The 18103-nt window shown below is 39.4% G+C and overlaps 1 protein-coding gene across 2 annotated transcripts in view; it reads left to right on the top strand.

Moving 5' to 3' along the window:
- EMILIN2 (elastin microfibril interfacer 2) overlaps positions 1-18103 on the top strand; it is a 38032-nt gene that overhangs the window by 10891 nt on the left and 9038 nt on the right. For both annotated transcript variants that reach the window (XM_074899129.1, XM_074899130.1), the window contains exons 3-6: positions 3166-3341; positions 6071-8005; positions 13907-14242; positions 14830-14868. In XM_074899129.1, coding sequence (XP_074755230.1) covers positions 3166-3341; positions 6071-8005; positions 13907-14242; positions 14830-14868 — 2486 coding nt within the window. The remainder of the gene's footprint in view (positions 1-3165; positions 3342-6070; positions 8006-13906; positions 14243-14829; positions 14869-18103) is intronic.

The raw sequence follows: 18103 nt of genomic DNA on the forward strand, positions 1-18103 counted from the left end.
GAAAAGTGTTAGGGTAAGTTCCTGTTTCCCAGCCTTACGTGACTAGCCTTGCTGAAGTAAACAGGACTAGATGTGTGATGCATTCAGCTGGACTGGCAGTACAGAGGAGCAATACTTCTTGGTATGTAAATCCCAGTTTAATTTCTGAGCCATCCATAAGTATAGCTGTCTTGTTACCATAGTTCAAGATGTAAAATATGAAAGCTATTCTGCATCTGATTTTGAAACATTTTGATTCTAGCTTATTTTTGCTCTAGGAAAATTGTGGTTTAGGATTCGGGTTAGTCTGTATTTGATGTGCCTAGCTGAAATCGAAACAGATCCAATTCGTGTATTTGCTTGAGCTCTCAGACTTGCAAGAATTTGTAAGGAATAGACTACTACAACGTTTTAAAAGTTGTAGATACACAGTGTTCATATTTTGTAATTTAGAATGGGAGGATTCTGCATTTCAAGTAATTTTTGTCTTAAATCATATTAAAACATTTTACGTCTATTAGGATCATGAAACTATGAAATAAATGAAATACAAGCAAGAATGTTGAATTTGCTTATTTTTTATTTTTAAGGTGGAGTTTGGAAAAGTTTTATAATTTGCCCATATGAAAAATACTAAGCTTGATTTCTTTTAATTTGTTTGTATTCTTTTATATTTGGTTGTGTCTTATGATTTGGTTGAATGTTGAAGTCATCTGAGGGTGTCTACACTGATGAATATGACTACAGAGAAGGTATACAAAACAAAATTGTCAAAAGTGTGATAGGAATGGCAGAAACGGTACAAGGAAAATCTTCATTCTGCAATTTGAGCAAAGAAGTGCACAATTTGCATAAAAGTAGTTCTTATTCCTTTTATAAATTTTGTTCCTAAAACTTTGTTAGGAAAAAATAGAGAAGTGTAATGGTGTTTGAATATCATCAAAATACTGTAATTTTCAGGAAGGAGTTTGGCCCTGAAAGTATGGAGAGGAACACACACAAAGTTTGGAGCAGTTAAGTGTTTTATGGAAATCAGAGGAAAGTATGTCCGACCATTTCCGGCATGTGAAAATTGATCTGGAAGTTCAAAGTTTGCATTTCAGTAATGTGGTGGTTGTGAGAGAGGTTGTAATAACTCTGAAAACCACTTCAAAACACTAAAGCATCTAGCTAATCCTGTCAGTCCTCTGACTCTGGCAGCTAGTTGGAAAGAAAGGAATCAAACCCAAATTACCTACACGAGATGTGGTTTAATGCTTTAGATAAGGGAGAAGGAAAAGGAAGTTCCTGGGTGGCCGGGATGTTTTCCTTCCCAATGGTGCCCTCTACATTGCACTCCTCTATTTAATTTTTAAAGCACTTGACCTTGGGGATGTCTGTACTTTACATTTGTAAACAGGATTTAGCAGATGTTTCAGTGAAAATTGTAAAATAAATGATGAGCTGGAGTGCAGCCTACAGCTGTTTCATATATGGTGTTGCAAAGGTAAAAAAGGATTGGAAGCTCTCTCTGAGTTTACGTGCTTCAAGTCAGAATCTGAAAAGCTGAGAACCACGGCAAACCACTGCAGTTATGAGCAGCTAATAGAGTTGCAGCCTAGCCTTCCCCTGCCTTCCTATGAAGATTCACAGAAGTGAATCTAGAGAGGCTTATTGGAATAAACTGCTCTTTGGCCCAAAAAATAGTTGGGAAAAAAATGATGTCTCTAGTCAAAGTAACTTTTTCCCCTTAAATGAGAAGTCATAGATAAAGTAATAATGCTAAAGAACAGAGTATTTCCTGAGTGCAAAAATTAAAATATATTGTGGCAGAATTGGGAAAGATATTGTTGGAAAAGAAACTGATTCATAATTAATAGTTAACATTTTAACACCTCCACCCCAAGTTTGCTAAGCAGCTTACCAACAAGGGACAGCAAATGGCTATCAGATGTGGGATGTTATATTGAAACTATGTCTCTGAAGGTGAAAGATGCTAAATAAAAAAATACAGAATTATTTCATCAATTATTTGCACACATGTCAAGAGAACCTTTGAAAAGTAACAGTTAAACTCTTAGTCCATGACTTTCAATAGTAAGTCACTCATTATTGGATGCAAAAGTGTTGTTCTAATCTGAAATAAGAGAAAAAAATCTGAAAATGCCATAAGGACGTTAGTAGTATGATACTACTTTTATTCTGAGAAAGGAACTCACGTGAGAAATTGGGGTAACTTTTTTGTTTCTGTGTGTTCCAAGTATACCAATTTATAGAGCACAGATGGCAAATCCCTGTTTTACTTATTTTCCTCACCTCTCAACCTGAAATGAGGTGTGCCTTAAACTGATTTAGTTTTTAAAAAACAGCACAGCCTCTGCTTATGGTCTGGTGGGATACCATAGTGACTGACTGCAGTTGAACATGCAGGACATGTACTGAAGGAAAGTTACAGAAGAAGTCTGTGGTTAAAGAAAATTACACAACCAGAATCAGTTTGCCATTTATTAACTTTTGAGTGATTAATCAGGGAAACTTAAGGTTGTATGTACATAACATATGCATAGTTTTGTCTGCAAGACCCTCTTCAGCTTAACCAGTGAAGTAGGAAAGAGTTGATTCCTTCATTGGTTGTAGCCTTTCATCTGACTCCCTCTTTCATGTCCTTATCTGACTCGTGCTTTCAGTGTTTTGTCTTTCCCTGGAATATCCATCTTAGCTTTGACATTCTGAGGAATGGTTTTAAGTGGAGACTGTGGAAAGACAAGTGGGACAAAGCAGGCAGAAACATGTTTTGATGTCCAGAAGAGTGGCCTCCAGAGCAGCCCTGTGGGTGGGTTTGCGATGAAAAGCAGTTAGTTAGAGGGAAAAGGTTTTTAATTTGTAGAGTGATATATTGGTGGTTACTGTTATTCTCAGCAATGTCTGATGAGTTGAACCTTCACTTCCCGCAGTATGTTATCCCTCTACCCATACATGAAAGCCCCTGTTCTATGGCCATAACTGCTCTCCCTGACATGACTGTGCTGAGTGCAGGTAACTTTAAAACCTAGACAGAAGCATTTGTTCATTTGATGTTTGAAGGACAAAATTTATCATAGATGAAAGTAATTTATTTTCATTTTTTAAAAAGCTGTTTTAATTTTAGCTTTAATGTAAACAGCAGATTAGGTTAAGGATCATTTAAAATGCTTTCTGATTTGGCAGATACCGAACAAGTTTCAGACCTCGGTACACAGTTGCATATAAGACAGTAACAGAGCTGGAGTGGAGATGTTGTCCTGGGTACAAAGGGGAAGACTGCAAAGAAGGCCCAGCAGAAAAGCCAAACACTGCTCGTCGTCCCACAACACCAGCAAAAGCTGTTGTGAAGAAAGGCTTGGGTAACTTTTTCTTTGAATTTTGGTATGCATGATCACGTCTAGTTTGTTCTTTTGTCTTCTAAGTATAAGAACCGTTATGGTTTCTATTAAACTCAGCTACGGGCAGGTACAAAAGCCATATGGAGAACACTGCACGATGGGAAAATAATAGCCAGGCAGTCACAGTCTTGATACAGAGAATTTCCTGAAGAATAATGGAGGGGTGGCTCTAGAACATTGGTCATAAATGCCAGCTGGCTACTCATGGTTCAGGAAAGTCTTTGTGTTAAGGTTGTTTTTTTTGTGGTTTCTTCAATGTTCAGCAAAAAGATGGTATTTGAGAGGAACTATTATTAAAACAAAAAAGAACAGGTACTAATTTTAATGATATATCATGCTCCCTAGCAGTTTCACAGTGGTTTGTTTGTTCAAGGGCTTGTGCAGATTTTACAGATTCATGTTAGATTATCTCTCTTAATACTAAGGAGTAAGGGAATGGTTTCTGAAAAAAATACCTTAAAGAATGAATGATGTTTGTATAAGATACTCTCTTCTGAAAGGGTAAGAAGGAATGCTGTTACTTCAGTATTATGCATTTTCTGCATTAACAAAAAACAATAAACAGGTATTTCCTTCTGAAGGACTTTTCCCCAACATCACTAGACATGAGCGTCACGTATAGCGCTTAGTCAGATTTCCACTTGCATTTTTTGTGTAGTGGAATGGATTGGGACAGAATACTGGTTTCAAACCAGTCCTGTAGATTATATATCTGCTTTAAAAATAATCTTTCAAAATACTTTGTTAGCCTACCTGAAATATTACATCCAAAAGATGATAATAAAACACAGTGATATCTTTAAGTAAGTTGCACACTGCTTATGTCTGGTGGTCTTTTTTCTGCTCTGACCCTGAAAGAACTGTAACGCACTGCAAAAATAGACCAGTGTATATTTAATAGCTACACTCTGTGTGTGCATACTTTTTTGTTATTAAAGGAATTGGCCACCCTGCCAGTCTTGAAGAGTACATTTGTGACTTCCCACCTTTTTTGTAATGTCTTTAAGCTGAAATCCAGTCTAAAACTAAGAAAAATTATAACTGCATGTCCTTCAGACCCTATCTCATGTTGCTCTCCACTGTCTGTCTAGCATGCGTAGCTTGGAACCAGTGTTAAAATACTTTTGTCTGAAGATTTAACACCACTTGTCATCTGAAAGAGTTATTCTAATGCTAACAATTTGTGTGTCTGTTTTCTGTCATGTTTAAAGTAGCATGTTTTCTTCTTCGCTTCTTCATTTACTTTTTTTATTCTGCAATAGTATGACTTCACTGTGCAAAGCTTTTAGGATTACGCGTTGCATAAAAGGTGTCATGCAAAATCCCAATCAGGATTATACATGAAGTCTTCATAGAGTATACTCCTCTGTGCATGATGGCAAAGATACATGGGAGTATGCGAATCAATATGGCATGTAGGTCTATACATTAAAGTGGTATTAAATGTTTGTTAAACTTAAACAATTGGTGGTCTAGCTGCAGGTCTGATAAATACTGGATGATTATTTGGGATCACACTCAGTGTCTTGGCTTACTAGTGCCTTGTTGCTGAGAATCCCAGAAAATAGGATTAGAGGGATTTTAAGAGGTCTGTTTATCCATTGCCTAAGGTAGGGTCAGCTATGTCAGTCCAGCCTCCAGTGGTGGAAATTCTGCTGCTCAAGCAGGCCGTGTCTTCTGGCATTTCACTTTCTGTATAGATATCAGGCCTCACCTTACTTGCTCCAGTTGAAGCCTGTTCTTGTGCTGTAAGTAGCAGATACAGAAGACAATTTATTCCCTACCAGTGTGCAGATGTCTTTCAGAATATCACTCTATCCTCCTCTCTTCTAGCCTAAATATTACTTTGACTTTTCCTGCAGTTTATACTTTCTTGACTGTTTCTTTCTTTCTTCTGGATTTTCTACAATTGCACATTTTGCTTGAAATTGAACATCCATAATTATATGTGGCTCTGCAAATGAGGTGCTGCCAATGACAAATGGATTGGAAGAATGGTTTCAGATTCATTAATAGATTTGTGCTAGGTAAAAAGTAGATTTTACTTTTTTACTGCTTTTACTTTTTTTTTTCATTCAATGAGGATAGTGCTGGTGTTATTTTAATCTAACCGTTTTGGATGTATAAAGTTTATGCTTTTATAAACATTTTTATTGCCTACTTAAATGTGTCAAATAATTAGGTATTTTTGAAGCAAGTGTGATAACTGGAATATCTTGCAGAACGCCATACAGTATATGAATTTGGACCCCAGTTCATCAAAATACTGGAGCACAAACACACTTTAGGCACATAAATTATTGCCACTTAAGTTTTCAATGGGAATTCAGGAGCAGCAAATCATTATTATAGGAGATGGAGTGGCTCAAAGGTGATTGTGATATGTACGGATCTATAATGGTCTGTTATATATGCTATAGGTTAGATTCTTTGCTGAACAAGGAGGGTTCTGCTTGCTTATTTATTTATTTGTTGCCATTGTATCTTGGCAGGAATTGGTCAATGTGCTCAAACGTTCAGTTTCAAGTGTTTTGAAATGATAAAGTAGTGAAAACAAGACTAGAAAATGGAACAAGCTTTATGCAATTTAAATCATATTTGTCTTTTTAAAAAAGTGAAATTATCTGATTAAAAGAGACACCATTGGGAATATTTACATCAAGACTTTGTCTATTATTTCCATGAAATAGATGCAGAACCAACAGAAGAGCCAGAACCTCCACCATATGAGAAGAAAATGCAATTTCTTGAGGATGAATTGTTTAGACTTACACGATCAGTGCTTGAACTTCAGTCCTCTGTGGCAGGTGTGAATGAAAACCTAAAATTGACTGTCCAAGAAGATGCTAGTAAGATGTTAGTCACTTGGTTGAACAATCTTTATGACCGCCCAGAGCCTGATAGTGCAGTTGGTGGTGAAACAGACACTATTCATCTGCCCGGACTCCTCAGCAATAAAGATCAGAAAGACCCTTTTATTGATTTTGAAATGGAAGATATAAAGTCTGAGCTAGCTGAGGTCAAAGAAGCCTTGAAGATGAGGAATGACAAGCTGGAGGAACTGAATGGAAAAGTCAAAGGTTATGAAGGACAATTAAAACAGCTGCAGGAGGCAGCACAAGGGCCTACAATAACAATGCCCAGTGACAATATATATCAGGAGTATATAGACTCAAAATTTGAGTCCCTTAGACAGGAAATACTGGAAGGATTTGAAAAGAAAATGGCAGATCTGAAGAGCTCCTGTGAATACAAACTACAGGATATCCAGCAGCAGTGTGATGACAATGAAAATACCTGTTTAGGAATAATTGATGTTATAAAAGGAAAACAGAATGACTTGAGGAAGGAAATAAATACTCTCCTAACTCAGATTCCATCAAATAAGTCCATTTGTTGCAGGGAGGGTGAGAGAAGTGACTTTGACCAACAAATAAAAGATTTAGATAAGAAGATTGACAGAGTTGCAGAAGCACACAGGATCTTGAACGTCAGAATAGATAATGAAATTATTCGATTGTCAACTCCAGATCTAGAAGACATGTTTGGTGAGAGGTTGGAGGAGCTAGATGCGAGGATGAATGTTACAGAACGAAATGCTGAAGAACATTGCTTTTATGTTGAGGAAACCCTCCGTGGTGCTATAGCCTCTGAGGTAGATGAATTGAGAGACTTGTTTGACCATAAACTGCGGTCCCTAGAAGATAGGCTAGGTGGCACTATTTTAGAGATTGCTAATACCACAGACCCAGATGGAATGTATATTAATCCTGGGCCCATCTTTCCCAGTGATGCAGGATTTGCAAATGAGCAATTCACAGCAGAGATTAATTTCCTGAAGAACAAACTGCTGTCGCTTGAACACCAATGTGGGCAAAAGTGTCAGTCTGTACCACAAGGTAGGGAGGACCTTCAGAAAGAGCTGGAAAATTGTAACAACAGATACAATCACTTGCTTTTGAAAACAGAGAATAACTCTGTTCTCCTGCAGTCTCTAAATAGCTCTCTTAATGAGAAACTCAACTTAATTAAGGGTAACCAACGTGACATCCAGAAAATGCAGAGAGACGTACGTGTATTCCGATATAGTCTAAATGTTATGGATAAAGATATGAAAAATCTTCAGGAAGGCTTGAGTAGCTGCAGGGAGCAGCTTCTGGGTGTCAATTCTACCTGTAGAAAAACACAGCGAGGTGTCTTCCGAAAAATTGATCAAATGCAGAGGACATTTGCAAATCAAACTGCTCATCCCAGTGATAATTGCTGTGGCGAAGTGAAAGAGAGACTAGAACACTTGAATGACCATATCCTGAATGATCTTAGCAAGTGCAAAGAAAAGACCCAAGGTATCCAGGAGGGTGTTTCAGATATTGAGAGCAGAGTCTCGCATGTTGAAAACGTTTGCAGCAAGCTGGACTCTGTCTCGGGTAGCTTGCAGAAGATAAAGGAAGGTCTGAATAAGCACGTAAGCAGCTTATGGAACTGCATCCGTGAAATGAATGGAACTATAGCATCTCATTCCACTGATATTTCTGGCCTCAAAAATTCTGTCCAACATTTCTATAGTCAGGTCTCCAAAATCACCACAGACATTGAAGGCGTGCTGAAATCCCAGCCTGACACAAGTAAGTTTTTTGCTTTTTAAATGCTTTTTATGTTTGTTTTTCAGCTGGCTTTCTTTTCTGAATCATTTATAAAGGAGCTAAACAGGGGAGGAAAAATTTAATATTACACAATTTCTACTTTGTTTTTACAGTGACTCTAATTTTGGCTGTTTGCTCTAGAATGCCATAGAGGACTTTGAATACTTTTAAAAGTATTCTAAAATAAATTAAAAAAAGAAGTCTTATATGCTTTCATGTTTACCTTGAGCTAGAATAAAGAAAGTGGAAAAACTAATATTTTTGGATACTGAGTTTAAAGTAATAATTATCTGTAGATATTATTCCAGTTCATTTGATTTTATTTTTTGTTCTGGTTTATGTTGTTGCGTGAGATTATTCTTGATTCCTCGGGGGAAATTGAAAAGTAAATGGAGAAAACTGAAGTCAAAGGAATTCAAATTTATGATAAGAAAGATTCCCTGTAAGTTTTGTTCCTAGCATGAATTAATGATTATAATTCAGCACCAACTCTTTGAGTTAGGACTTTCGCAAACAAGCTCTGGCATATCTTGGTGTGGCAATGTAAGACTTCTGCTTCATGGCTTTCCCAGAAGTTTGCATTCCCACAATGTAGTTGGCAAGTTGGCAATAGGTGCACACCCCAGCTGGCAGTGTTTTCACACCTTAGCTAATTCTATTAGTAGAACATGTTAGTTCAAATCTACCTCCACAGGTGGTTTAAAGTTTGCGTTAAAGTGGTTGAGAAGCAGAGACACATTACCTTTGGCTCAAAATGCTGCTAACCTCAACATGTTGGTGAACCTTGCCATGAAGGTGTAGAGACCTTGCCAAATGTCACTCAGTTGCCTCTGCAGTTCTTGCTTCAAGTTTCAGCAATGGATTGTTTTTCTGAGAGAGTCAGAGTTTACAGAAGGAAGCTGAGTTCTTGTTAATGTTAGCATAACGTAAAAACGTAGGAATTGGAGATTGTTTTGAAACGGCACTCTTCAGTTGGTTGTGATGCTTCTGGTTTTAATTCTGTGCATGTATGAGATAAATAAGAGGCTGATTTCTGTGACTGGCCTTAAATCAGAAGAAGAGGTGCTGAGGGAAGAGCCTCTGGGCTCTTGCAGCTGATTGTGGGTGGGGGAGATCAGATGCAGGACCATGAGTGCTCTTGCTTGAATGGACAAGTTGTGCTTCATGAAAGGTCTGAAAGTAATTTCCTTAGGGAAGAATATCCTTCTCTCTCCAAGGCAGAGACTTGAAAGCCTGTGATAGATGTATTTCTTTTGAGTGTTTTTTTAAAACCGAATGTATTGCAGTGTTTGACACAAAATCCTTCTGAGTTGAGAAGCTCTTGTGTGAAATTAAAAAAAAAAAAAAAAAAGTTTCTCTTCCTTTAAAGGAAGAAGTGGAAGGGAATGGAGGGTGTCCATAATCCTCAGATAATTCTTTTGGTGAATTCTTGACTTAAACTCAACAGGATTAGAACTTTCACCCCTAGATCTTGCAGAAGCAGACCCAGTCCCCATTAAAATGCAGTATGATGTATCTATGTAATGCTGTTTTTCATCCATCTTGCCCAAAATAAATTTGCACTAAGGACCAACATTGGAGGAGGGTCCAAGATACACACAGTAATATTTCTTCTGCTGTTTAAAGCAGATGTTTGAGTAGCCTCATGGGTTGTATTTATCAGCCCCTATTAGAATGTTGCAAAGCATTAAAAAGCCTCAGCATGCCTGGGTTTCCCTAAAACAATGCCATGTCAGGGCAGAGTTTTCCATCCACCATTGGTTGTTAAGAGCCCATGGAAGGACGCTGCTGCTGGAGGTGGGGTGCAGGCACTCTGGGCATCCCTCACTGCTCTGGGGTGCCTCTGGCCTCTGAGGGATTCATGGAGCGCTCACTTCAGTCCCCAAATGTTTCCAATTACAACAACACTGTCTGGCACAGCAGTCCAAGTAAGTTTTGACGGCTGGAGTTGCAGAAAGATTTTGGCAAAAGAGCCTTTTTTTGGAAGTAGTTTGGGAACCTTGTTATGTGAGTTGAGGTATGGCTTTAACTATTTTTACATTCGTGATCTGAAGCACCGTCTCTTGATACCGATGTTATTTGAAAGGGAAGACTGTCAGTCCTGGCCGTAGATTGGTGTAGAATTTCTTATGCACTATTTGCCAGCATATCGTAGCATTCAAATGATGTCATTTGACTTCAGAAGGGCCGAAACAGAAACAAGTTGTTACTAGCAACAGTAGTTGAGGGCAGTAAGGCAGGGATATGTTGCAAGAAATACAATATAAAATCTTATCAAGCAGTGTAAGCCCACCACACTGTAAACCTGAGCAAAGTCAGATGTCCCTGATTTTAGGAATATGGGCATCTTTTCTTCCAAATTTTATATTACAGGGTTTCAGGTGCCTCAGTCCAAACTAACAAGCCAGGGTAGTGATTGTATGTCAGATATGGACCCAGAGACCCAGAGACCAGAAATGTATTTAATTTTTTATAATTTCTGGTGAAGGTAGTGCAGCGTCCTGCCATACCCAAGGCAGTGGTGGCAGCAGGTGGTGGTCTGCTCTAAGCGTGTAGGGGACCACACACAACGAACTCACCAAGGTAATGTAACCTATCAGCTCCTCATCCGCATTAAATGCTGACTGCCCCCAGCTCCACACCTTGTAGGATAACTTGTTCTCATTGCACTGTGTGCCTCTCTGCATGTATGTTTGCTCTTCAAATGGCATGAAACTGAAAGCCTTGTTATAGTGGTCTCTTTAACGTACTCTGCCTATTCGTATAGATTCATGAAGTTTCCAGGAATCAGAATTGTGGTCTTGCAGCCAGATACCATGCTGGGAGTGCAGTTTGCTTTGGTTACAGTTACTTGACCTGAACTGCAATTACTCTGGTAATGGTCTCTGTAGCAAGGTTTTGAAAGCAACATCAAAATGTTGTCTGGTGAAGTTATGGTCTAAGAAACCAAATATACATCCTGCATTACAGCATCAATAAAGGGCAACATAAAATCTTAATGTTGTAGTGTGAATAGTCATGTAGTCAGTTCCTCTAGGCTCCCTGTGAGCTTGTGCAAAATGGTGCTTTGTAACTTAATTGTCAAATCCCTTTGGTATGTATAAGAAAATTCAAATCAGGTCGTTTTGGCTTCTTGTGAGTGCAGTCACAGATTCGTTTACTCGCAGTTTGTTTCTGTGTGTTTTGGGGGCTGAGGAGAGAACGGTCAGGGCAGAACAGCACTAGAAACAGATGTACCCTGAAGATCTACCTGCTTCATGCATCCAGGTCACTGCTCATCTTCCTTCTAGCAAATCATTCGTCCTTCAGTGAACTGCAGGTTAAAGCTGCCTGGCTGAACAAACTGAATAAAATAAAATATTTTTAAGGGGGGGAGGGGAACAAAAGCATTCTTGTTTTCAGCCAGGGAGGGAAACCTTTCCTTCTGTTTTCAGTTGTGGATGGACATCTGAGGGCAGAAGCTGTTGTGTGACATGGTAACCTAACTGTCACTTACACCAGTGATGACAACTGGAGCAGCAAGGATGCCGCTGCTGAGGACAGTGCTACTGTTCTCAGCTGTGTGATGATCTCAGCTCTGCTCTTTACCTTCTCAGATAGATGGGAAGATGATGGGAAGTATTTCTGGTTTGTCTGCAGTTCAGTAAAGCTTAAGCAGGTCCAGCTAGATTGACTGCAGCCTTCGCTGGGCATTCCTTTTCTCATTGTCTTGTGAATTGAAAAGGTGTTATGGAATTCGGCATCAGGATAGGGTGACTCTAGTGTTACTGTCTTTATCTAGTGATTTATTGGTCCTTTATCTTGTTATGATGCATCTGAGAAGAGGCCAAAAAGGTTGGCAAAGGTGGCAGACTGGATCCCTCTCAACCCACATGTATCTGTTTACTGGCACTTTCAGTTGAGCTTTAGACAGGTAATTCTGGATATAGCTTTATAAAGATGTAGCTGAATAATTCTGAATATTGCAGTATTGACATTGCATGCAAGGAAGCAGTTTGCACAGGATATGGGATTTGAGCTGTTGATTGTTACTTAAAGGTTTAGAAAAGGAAGCAGAGAAATATATTTCTTTTCCCTGTGTCAGCCCAAATTGTTGTCTTAATAAAGCTCAACTTAATTGACTAGAGAAGTGACAAGTACATGCATCCCAAGGTAAAGTATTTTGTTAATTCGCATTTTGAATGAGTTTAATCTGAAGAGTTTAGTTGAAGGTCTAAATCTATGCCACTGTGGACAGATGTCTCACTAAATTAACAACTTTGTTAAACAATTCACTTGGATACTTTCAGCTTTTTTTTGAAAATTTTTATAAGATTTTTTTAAATCCTGGGATTTTTATGAAGGTGATTTTAATCTGCATAAAGCGAAAATTTCACTTCTTAGTCCTCTGCCTTGTGGATAGAGTTACTGAGTGAGCTTCAGTCCAGCTTTGTGGTGCATTGCTTGTTTCAATTCTCATGACAATTAAAAGTCAGCGAGCAAAGTTTAGGAAGATTTTTTTCTAGCAGGCATATCTAGCAAATGAATGCAGGTGGTGTGAGACTGTGACTTCATACAGCCTCTCAGTACTCTGGAAGGCTTACATGGACTTTTTATGAGACTGAAAACGAAATGAGATTCACAAGGGTAAAGTGCAGGTGTCGAGTAGTCACGAAACATCACGTGGGTTGGTGGTGACACCGTCTGGACCCCAGCTGTATGTCATGGACAATACCTGCATGACTTGGTTGTAAGATATCACCCAAAGGTGCAGCATAAGGCCCTCCTGGGGATCCCCAGCGGTGCAGCAGAGCCAGGGGAAGCCTCACACCACATCTGCTTCTAAGCACAGCCATTCAGTTTATCCCTAGCTATTGCTGAATTCAGTCAGGCTGATTTGGGGCTGTGATGAATTAAAATGCTTCTTTCTGACCGCTGAGACCTTAGAGAGGTGGTCTCCACTGTGGACCATGGTGAGCATCTCTGGTGTGATGAGTTGCATTAGACAAGTTCGCAAGGGGCTGTCTGTCCATTTCCCCAGAAACTCACTTCCATCCCTGCACATAAAGCCATGCTTTAGTCTTAAAATGTAACCAAAATAACCAATGCTAATGTTTAATTTAGAATGAAATTCTAATTATTCTTTGTAAAAGCTGTCATTGCATCTGCTGAAATCTACACATTTGTAAATTCCTGTTCTAAATGTAGATTTAGTTCAGCTTCATTCTTGGGAGGAGATTGCATCCTTAAATGTCATCTAGGACTTCATTTTTATGAATAAGCTGTAGTTCCTATAAAGGGCCCAGAACTGGACCAGATACACAAATACAGCCGTGTCAGTGCTGTTCAACCCTGATGTCATATGTCTTGGCTGCCCTACTGGAAAAGTTTTTTAATGGTATCTCTTCTCTTTAAACAATAAAGGCTTTTCTGGTAGATCCTGTCCTAGGGTTCTGCCTTCGTTGTCAGAAAATATTAGTAATGGGAGTACTTGGAATTTTAAGTTTGTTGCTTTTCAAATTAGGGGAAAAAAACCTTGTAGGTTGGTGTTCATTTAATCATTTTTTTTTGCTGTGGGAATAGGTGTGATACACTGCAGAAAGTCAAAGCTGGACTAGCGGGTGAATGTTCACAGGTTATTTGACTGCTGCTTGTTCTGTCTCCAGGCGGTATTCATGCCTTTCCCTGTGTCACAGGCTGGGAAAGAGGGGAGTCTGTAGTACTGCAGGAGTCGAATGGAGTTTTGCCAGTGCAGCCTTGGGTCTGAAGGGAAAGGTGGCCTCAAACTGAGTCCTGTTTTATTTTAAAGTTTGGGGGGGGTGTTTTTTGACAAAAATATGCAATTTTATATAATACTGTAGGTAAATAATTCTGTATCTTTCCTCTTCTTTCATCATTTCAAAGGGCGATCAGAAGTACCACAGCAGCCGTTGCCACCAAGACCACCTCTGCAGCCCCACCCTGGCATATCCCTGCTGCCATCAAGGCCGAGGATACAACCGCCGCGACAGAGGACCCCCCACCTCCAGCCACCGCAGCCAAGACCTCTTCCACGCCCAGCACTGCCAGGGTCAGGAGTTGCACCATTTCTGCCTGGAACAACCGGGATCATCTTGGAGACTGGAGAGGCAGGGCCTCCTGGAACTGTTTTAATGTCAGGAAGAGGGCGGCTTAGGAGTGTGGATGGTCAGGCTGGGCAAAGTACCATGCCCATCACTGAAGGGTTTGCCGGAGCACCAGGTGAGAGAAGCAAACTACTAGTGAATCACTCCTGTCTAAGTGCAGTAGCCGTTCTAGGTCTTGCTGGAGGGGTGACACTGAGATCTGTTGCGCTTTACCAGCCGCCTTTCAGCCTTTCGTGGATGCCCATTAGAGCTGTTGCCGTTGGGAATGGGCTTACGGCAGAGGTGATTTGTGAATGGGCCTTTGCAGCCTCCAGCTGGCTCCAGAAGTAGGGAAAACACATTCAGTGCCAGTTTTGTTGCTTTTGCCAAGGCTACACAAAGCATGAGGTCACCAGGGCTGATGTAAAATCCTTGGTAACTACTGCAGTCTTTGCCATTAGGGAAACTTAATTTTTTTTTTTTTTTTTTTTTGCCACAGCGCTTGCAGTAGATTTAGTACATTGTAGTAAAAATTTGATTTTTCTTTGCTGTGGCCACCCCAGCTTAATGATAATTGAGCATTACATAGGAGATGCTATTTGGTAGCTATTTTGGTAGGTTCCTGTTTGGTAACAAAGGGTGCTTTTTAGAAGACTGCAGCGATATTTTGTCATAATGTACTCCATTATGTACTGTGTAACACATGCTACCTTCTCTTTGTAGGATATCCAAAGTTATCTCCTCCTACCACAGACTCACAAGGTAAGGCAACTGTCTCCTAGAAATTCTTTACAGAGGTATTTAATGTTTATTTCAGTCCTTAGAAAGTCGTGGTTGAGAGAACAAAGTGTTGATTTTCAGTATTTAAGTTTAGCATTGAGGAAAATCAGACAGATTGCATCCTTTGAAAATATGGGTGTTTTGAGGTTTTGAAAAACAATTCATTTTGGGTTATTGTTACTTAATTCAGTGTTTGGGTTTATTTAAATACAAAGGGTTTCTATTTCCTAGCAAATATCCGTAATGACTTTTTTTCCCTTTTAAAAGAGAAAATATATGTTTCTTTCTGATTAATATTTCTTTAATAAGATATGGATAAGGCCAAGACTAAAATCTAGAAGCATTGCTAGTATCTGAGCTAGTGCATGAGTTAGTCCTCCTTATGGAAGAGATTCTGGCTTTGTTAGAATCACAAGGGCTCGTGTTCCTGACTTCAGTGAAAGCAGGAGGGCTGCCACTGAATCATGGTTTAAAAAAATTCAAAATGCAGTTTTCTTGGTTCAGTGGGGGTTTTTTATTTTTTATAATTCTTAGTATTACCGTTCATTTAGGGATTTGTGTGATAAACAGGTATAAATTTTGTGTGGGGCATGCTAGTTGGCCTTGACAAATTAGGTTGATTGGATGCTGCCTGCCCTACAACCTCATACTCAAGATATTATCAAACCCCGGGGAATGGTATCCTGGATCAGAGTGAATATCCCCACACCCTTTTCAAAAAGAATTATTTCATCTAAATTTGTTTGAGGAAATATGAGAAATAGATGAAAATAAAACATGAGGGCTTTATGGCATCCAAAATCCTACCCTTGGGACTTAGTTTGATGGCCCTAACAAAATCACAGACACACGTCCTGAAGACTGGTCTGGGGACTGACAAAAAGAGTTGTAAAGAGTTCACACCGTAATTCTGATATTTATACTTTCTAATTAAAAATCTGTCATAGCCTTAAAGCAATCTTTTTTGCATTTGAGGATTGTGGTGGTAGGAACAAGCAGTAATAGATGAGGCTTCTGGAAGAGGATAAGAAGTAAAGAAATGTTCATTTATCTTGATGCTAGCAAATCCAATATAGATGTCTAGATTTTGGTGATAAATGGATTTCCTGGGGGGTTTTTTCCACTTTGTACAATCTACTATCACTTATAGACAACAGTATTTTAATAAGTTTATGCTAAAACTGTGTGAATCAGTAGGTGGATGTTAAAAGTCTTGAAAAGGCAGGCTGTAGCAGGCAGTGTGCCTGTTTGCTGCTTGGTGGAACATGTTGCAAGAAACATTGTCACCCTGAGATCCAGCGAGAGGTGGGCTTGACCAAGAAGTTCCTTTTCCTGATCTGTGCCCCTGAAGACCTACCTAAATATAAGACATACCTGCTGATCTGTTCTATAACTTCCCCCAAAACGCCTTCCAAACCCCGATGGCAGGTACAGTCATAGAAAACAGAGAGGTAAGGATGGTGCAAATAGCTATTGAACTTCTATGGAGTTAGAATATTTACAACAACTGTCCCTAATCATCAGTGTCCACTTATAAACAGCAAAGAAAGTGAGTGTTCTGGGGCAGAATTCAGCAATTAACAGTGGTGAGGAAATTAACAACTGGAGAAGGGAAGATTTTTGGCTTATTGGAGGATGAACTTAATGCTGAAATAAGGCATCAAGGAATCCTTGATATCTAATTTGTGCAGGACCACAGTTTATGATGTCTTTGTCAGTCTTCACCCAGTACATTTTGTGGTACTGAAATTCAAATTTGAAAGAAGATCAGACCTTCTTGTACTAGAATTCCTAAAATAAGCAGCTTGTACTATTAAATTGGCCTTCTGAGTACTCCCTTTCATTTCTGTTTCTGAATAGCTGTAGTTATATAAAAGCACTGCTCAGGAAGAAGTTGAGGGCTCCAACTCTGTCCTCAGGGATTAAACTAGCCTGCTTTAGTGCTCTTCTTGACTGTTAAGGCACGATTTGCATACTTTCAATACCAAAGTATTTATTGAGTTCTTTCAGATTCATTAGCTATCTGTCTGCATGCATCTCACAATATGACGTTGTAGGTTAAGATCTTCAAGGATTTACAAGTATTAATGAGACAGTACAAGGTACAATACCACACATTAGCTCTCTTTTCACAGGCAATGAGTTTATGACAAAAGTGCGTTAAGTGTCAGGACCTAAGTGCATCTACCTAATACCTTTTACCATAGACAGAGTTGAACCAATGTCAAAACACCAGCAGCAAATGTTATTGAAGCATGGCAGTTTTACAGTTATGAGAATTTTTGTTTGCTGGAGCAAAGAAAATTGCAGAGGCAGAAGTAATGAATTGGCTGATGAACTGGTCTGGGAACTGATGAGAAAATGCTTGTAAGATCCCAGATCACACAACTAGGCAAGGACAGAGCCAAGAAGAGGATCTGGACATTCTGATCGGCATACAGAGGGTCACAGTGAAAAAAATTCACTGAAAGCACAAATTGCCTTTCCCGCCCTCCCCCTTCATGCAGTCTGCAGTGTTACTTGTGTCCTTAACCCTGCAGCTTCAATGGAGAGTGCTTGCTCCTCTCTAAAAGAAACTCCTTGTATGGTGTAATAAAGAAAATAGCTGTGCTTGTAAGGCCTACCACTGTGCAAATGCTGCTGTATATATCCGTGCAGATAAAGGGCTGCACCAAGATTTTGGTTTGGGCTTTTTAATTCTTTTTACTTGTCTGATACCCAACCATCTTTACTTTCTCCATGTGTCTCCAGGCAGCAAGCCTGCAGGACATGTTTCATTATAAAGGCATGATGTTATTGTAATGTAAGATTTATGTTGTTATAGGTGGTTCTTGATTTGAAGAAAGAGTTTACTGAGTACATAAATTACTGTGCTGTGCTTGTGACAGGTTCTGCTGCATGTTTAGCTCTTTTCTTTTGATCCCTGGACAGGGAGCAGTATTCTTGTTAGTACACATTAGTGGTCTAGCACAGGGGAAAGCATATTTGCTGACTTTGAGGTAAAGAAGATGGTATCACCCGCAGTTGCACCAGTGGTTGTGTTTTGCTGCTGTTTGCATCAAAGAACAGGGCAATTAACAGAAGGATGGGGTAGGAGATGGGCATTTGTGTAAGAAGCAGTAGGTAGAAAAGTGCTAGGGCAAACCTCTTGCTGCAATGTGAAAGGTAGGATTTGTAAGAGCAGAAAGGGCTGTTACTAACAGACTGAAGAGAAAAG

Source organism: Athene noctua, chromosome 2 (assembly GCF_965140245.1).
Source record: "Athene noctua chromosome 2, bAthNoc1.hap1.1, whole genome shotgun sequence".
Lineage (NCBI taxonomy): Eukaryota > Metazoa > Chordata > Aves > Strigiformes > Strigidae > Athene > Athene noctua.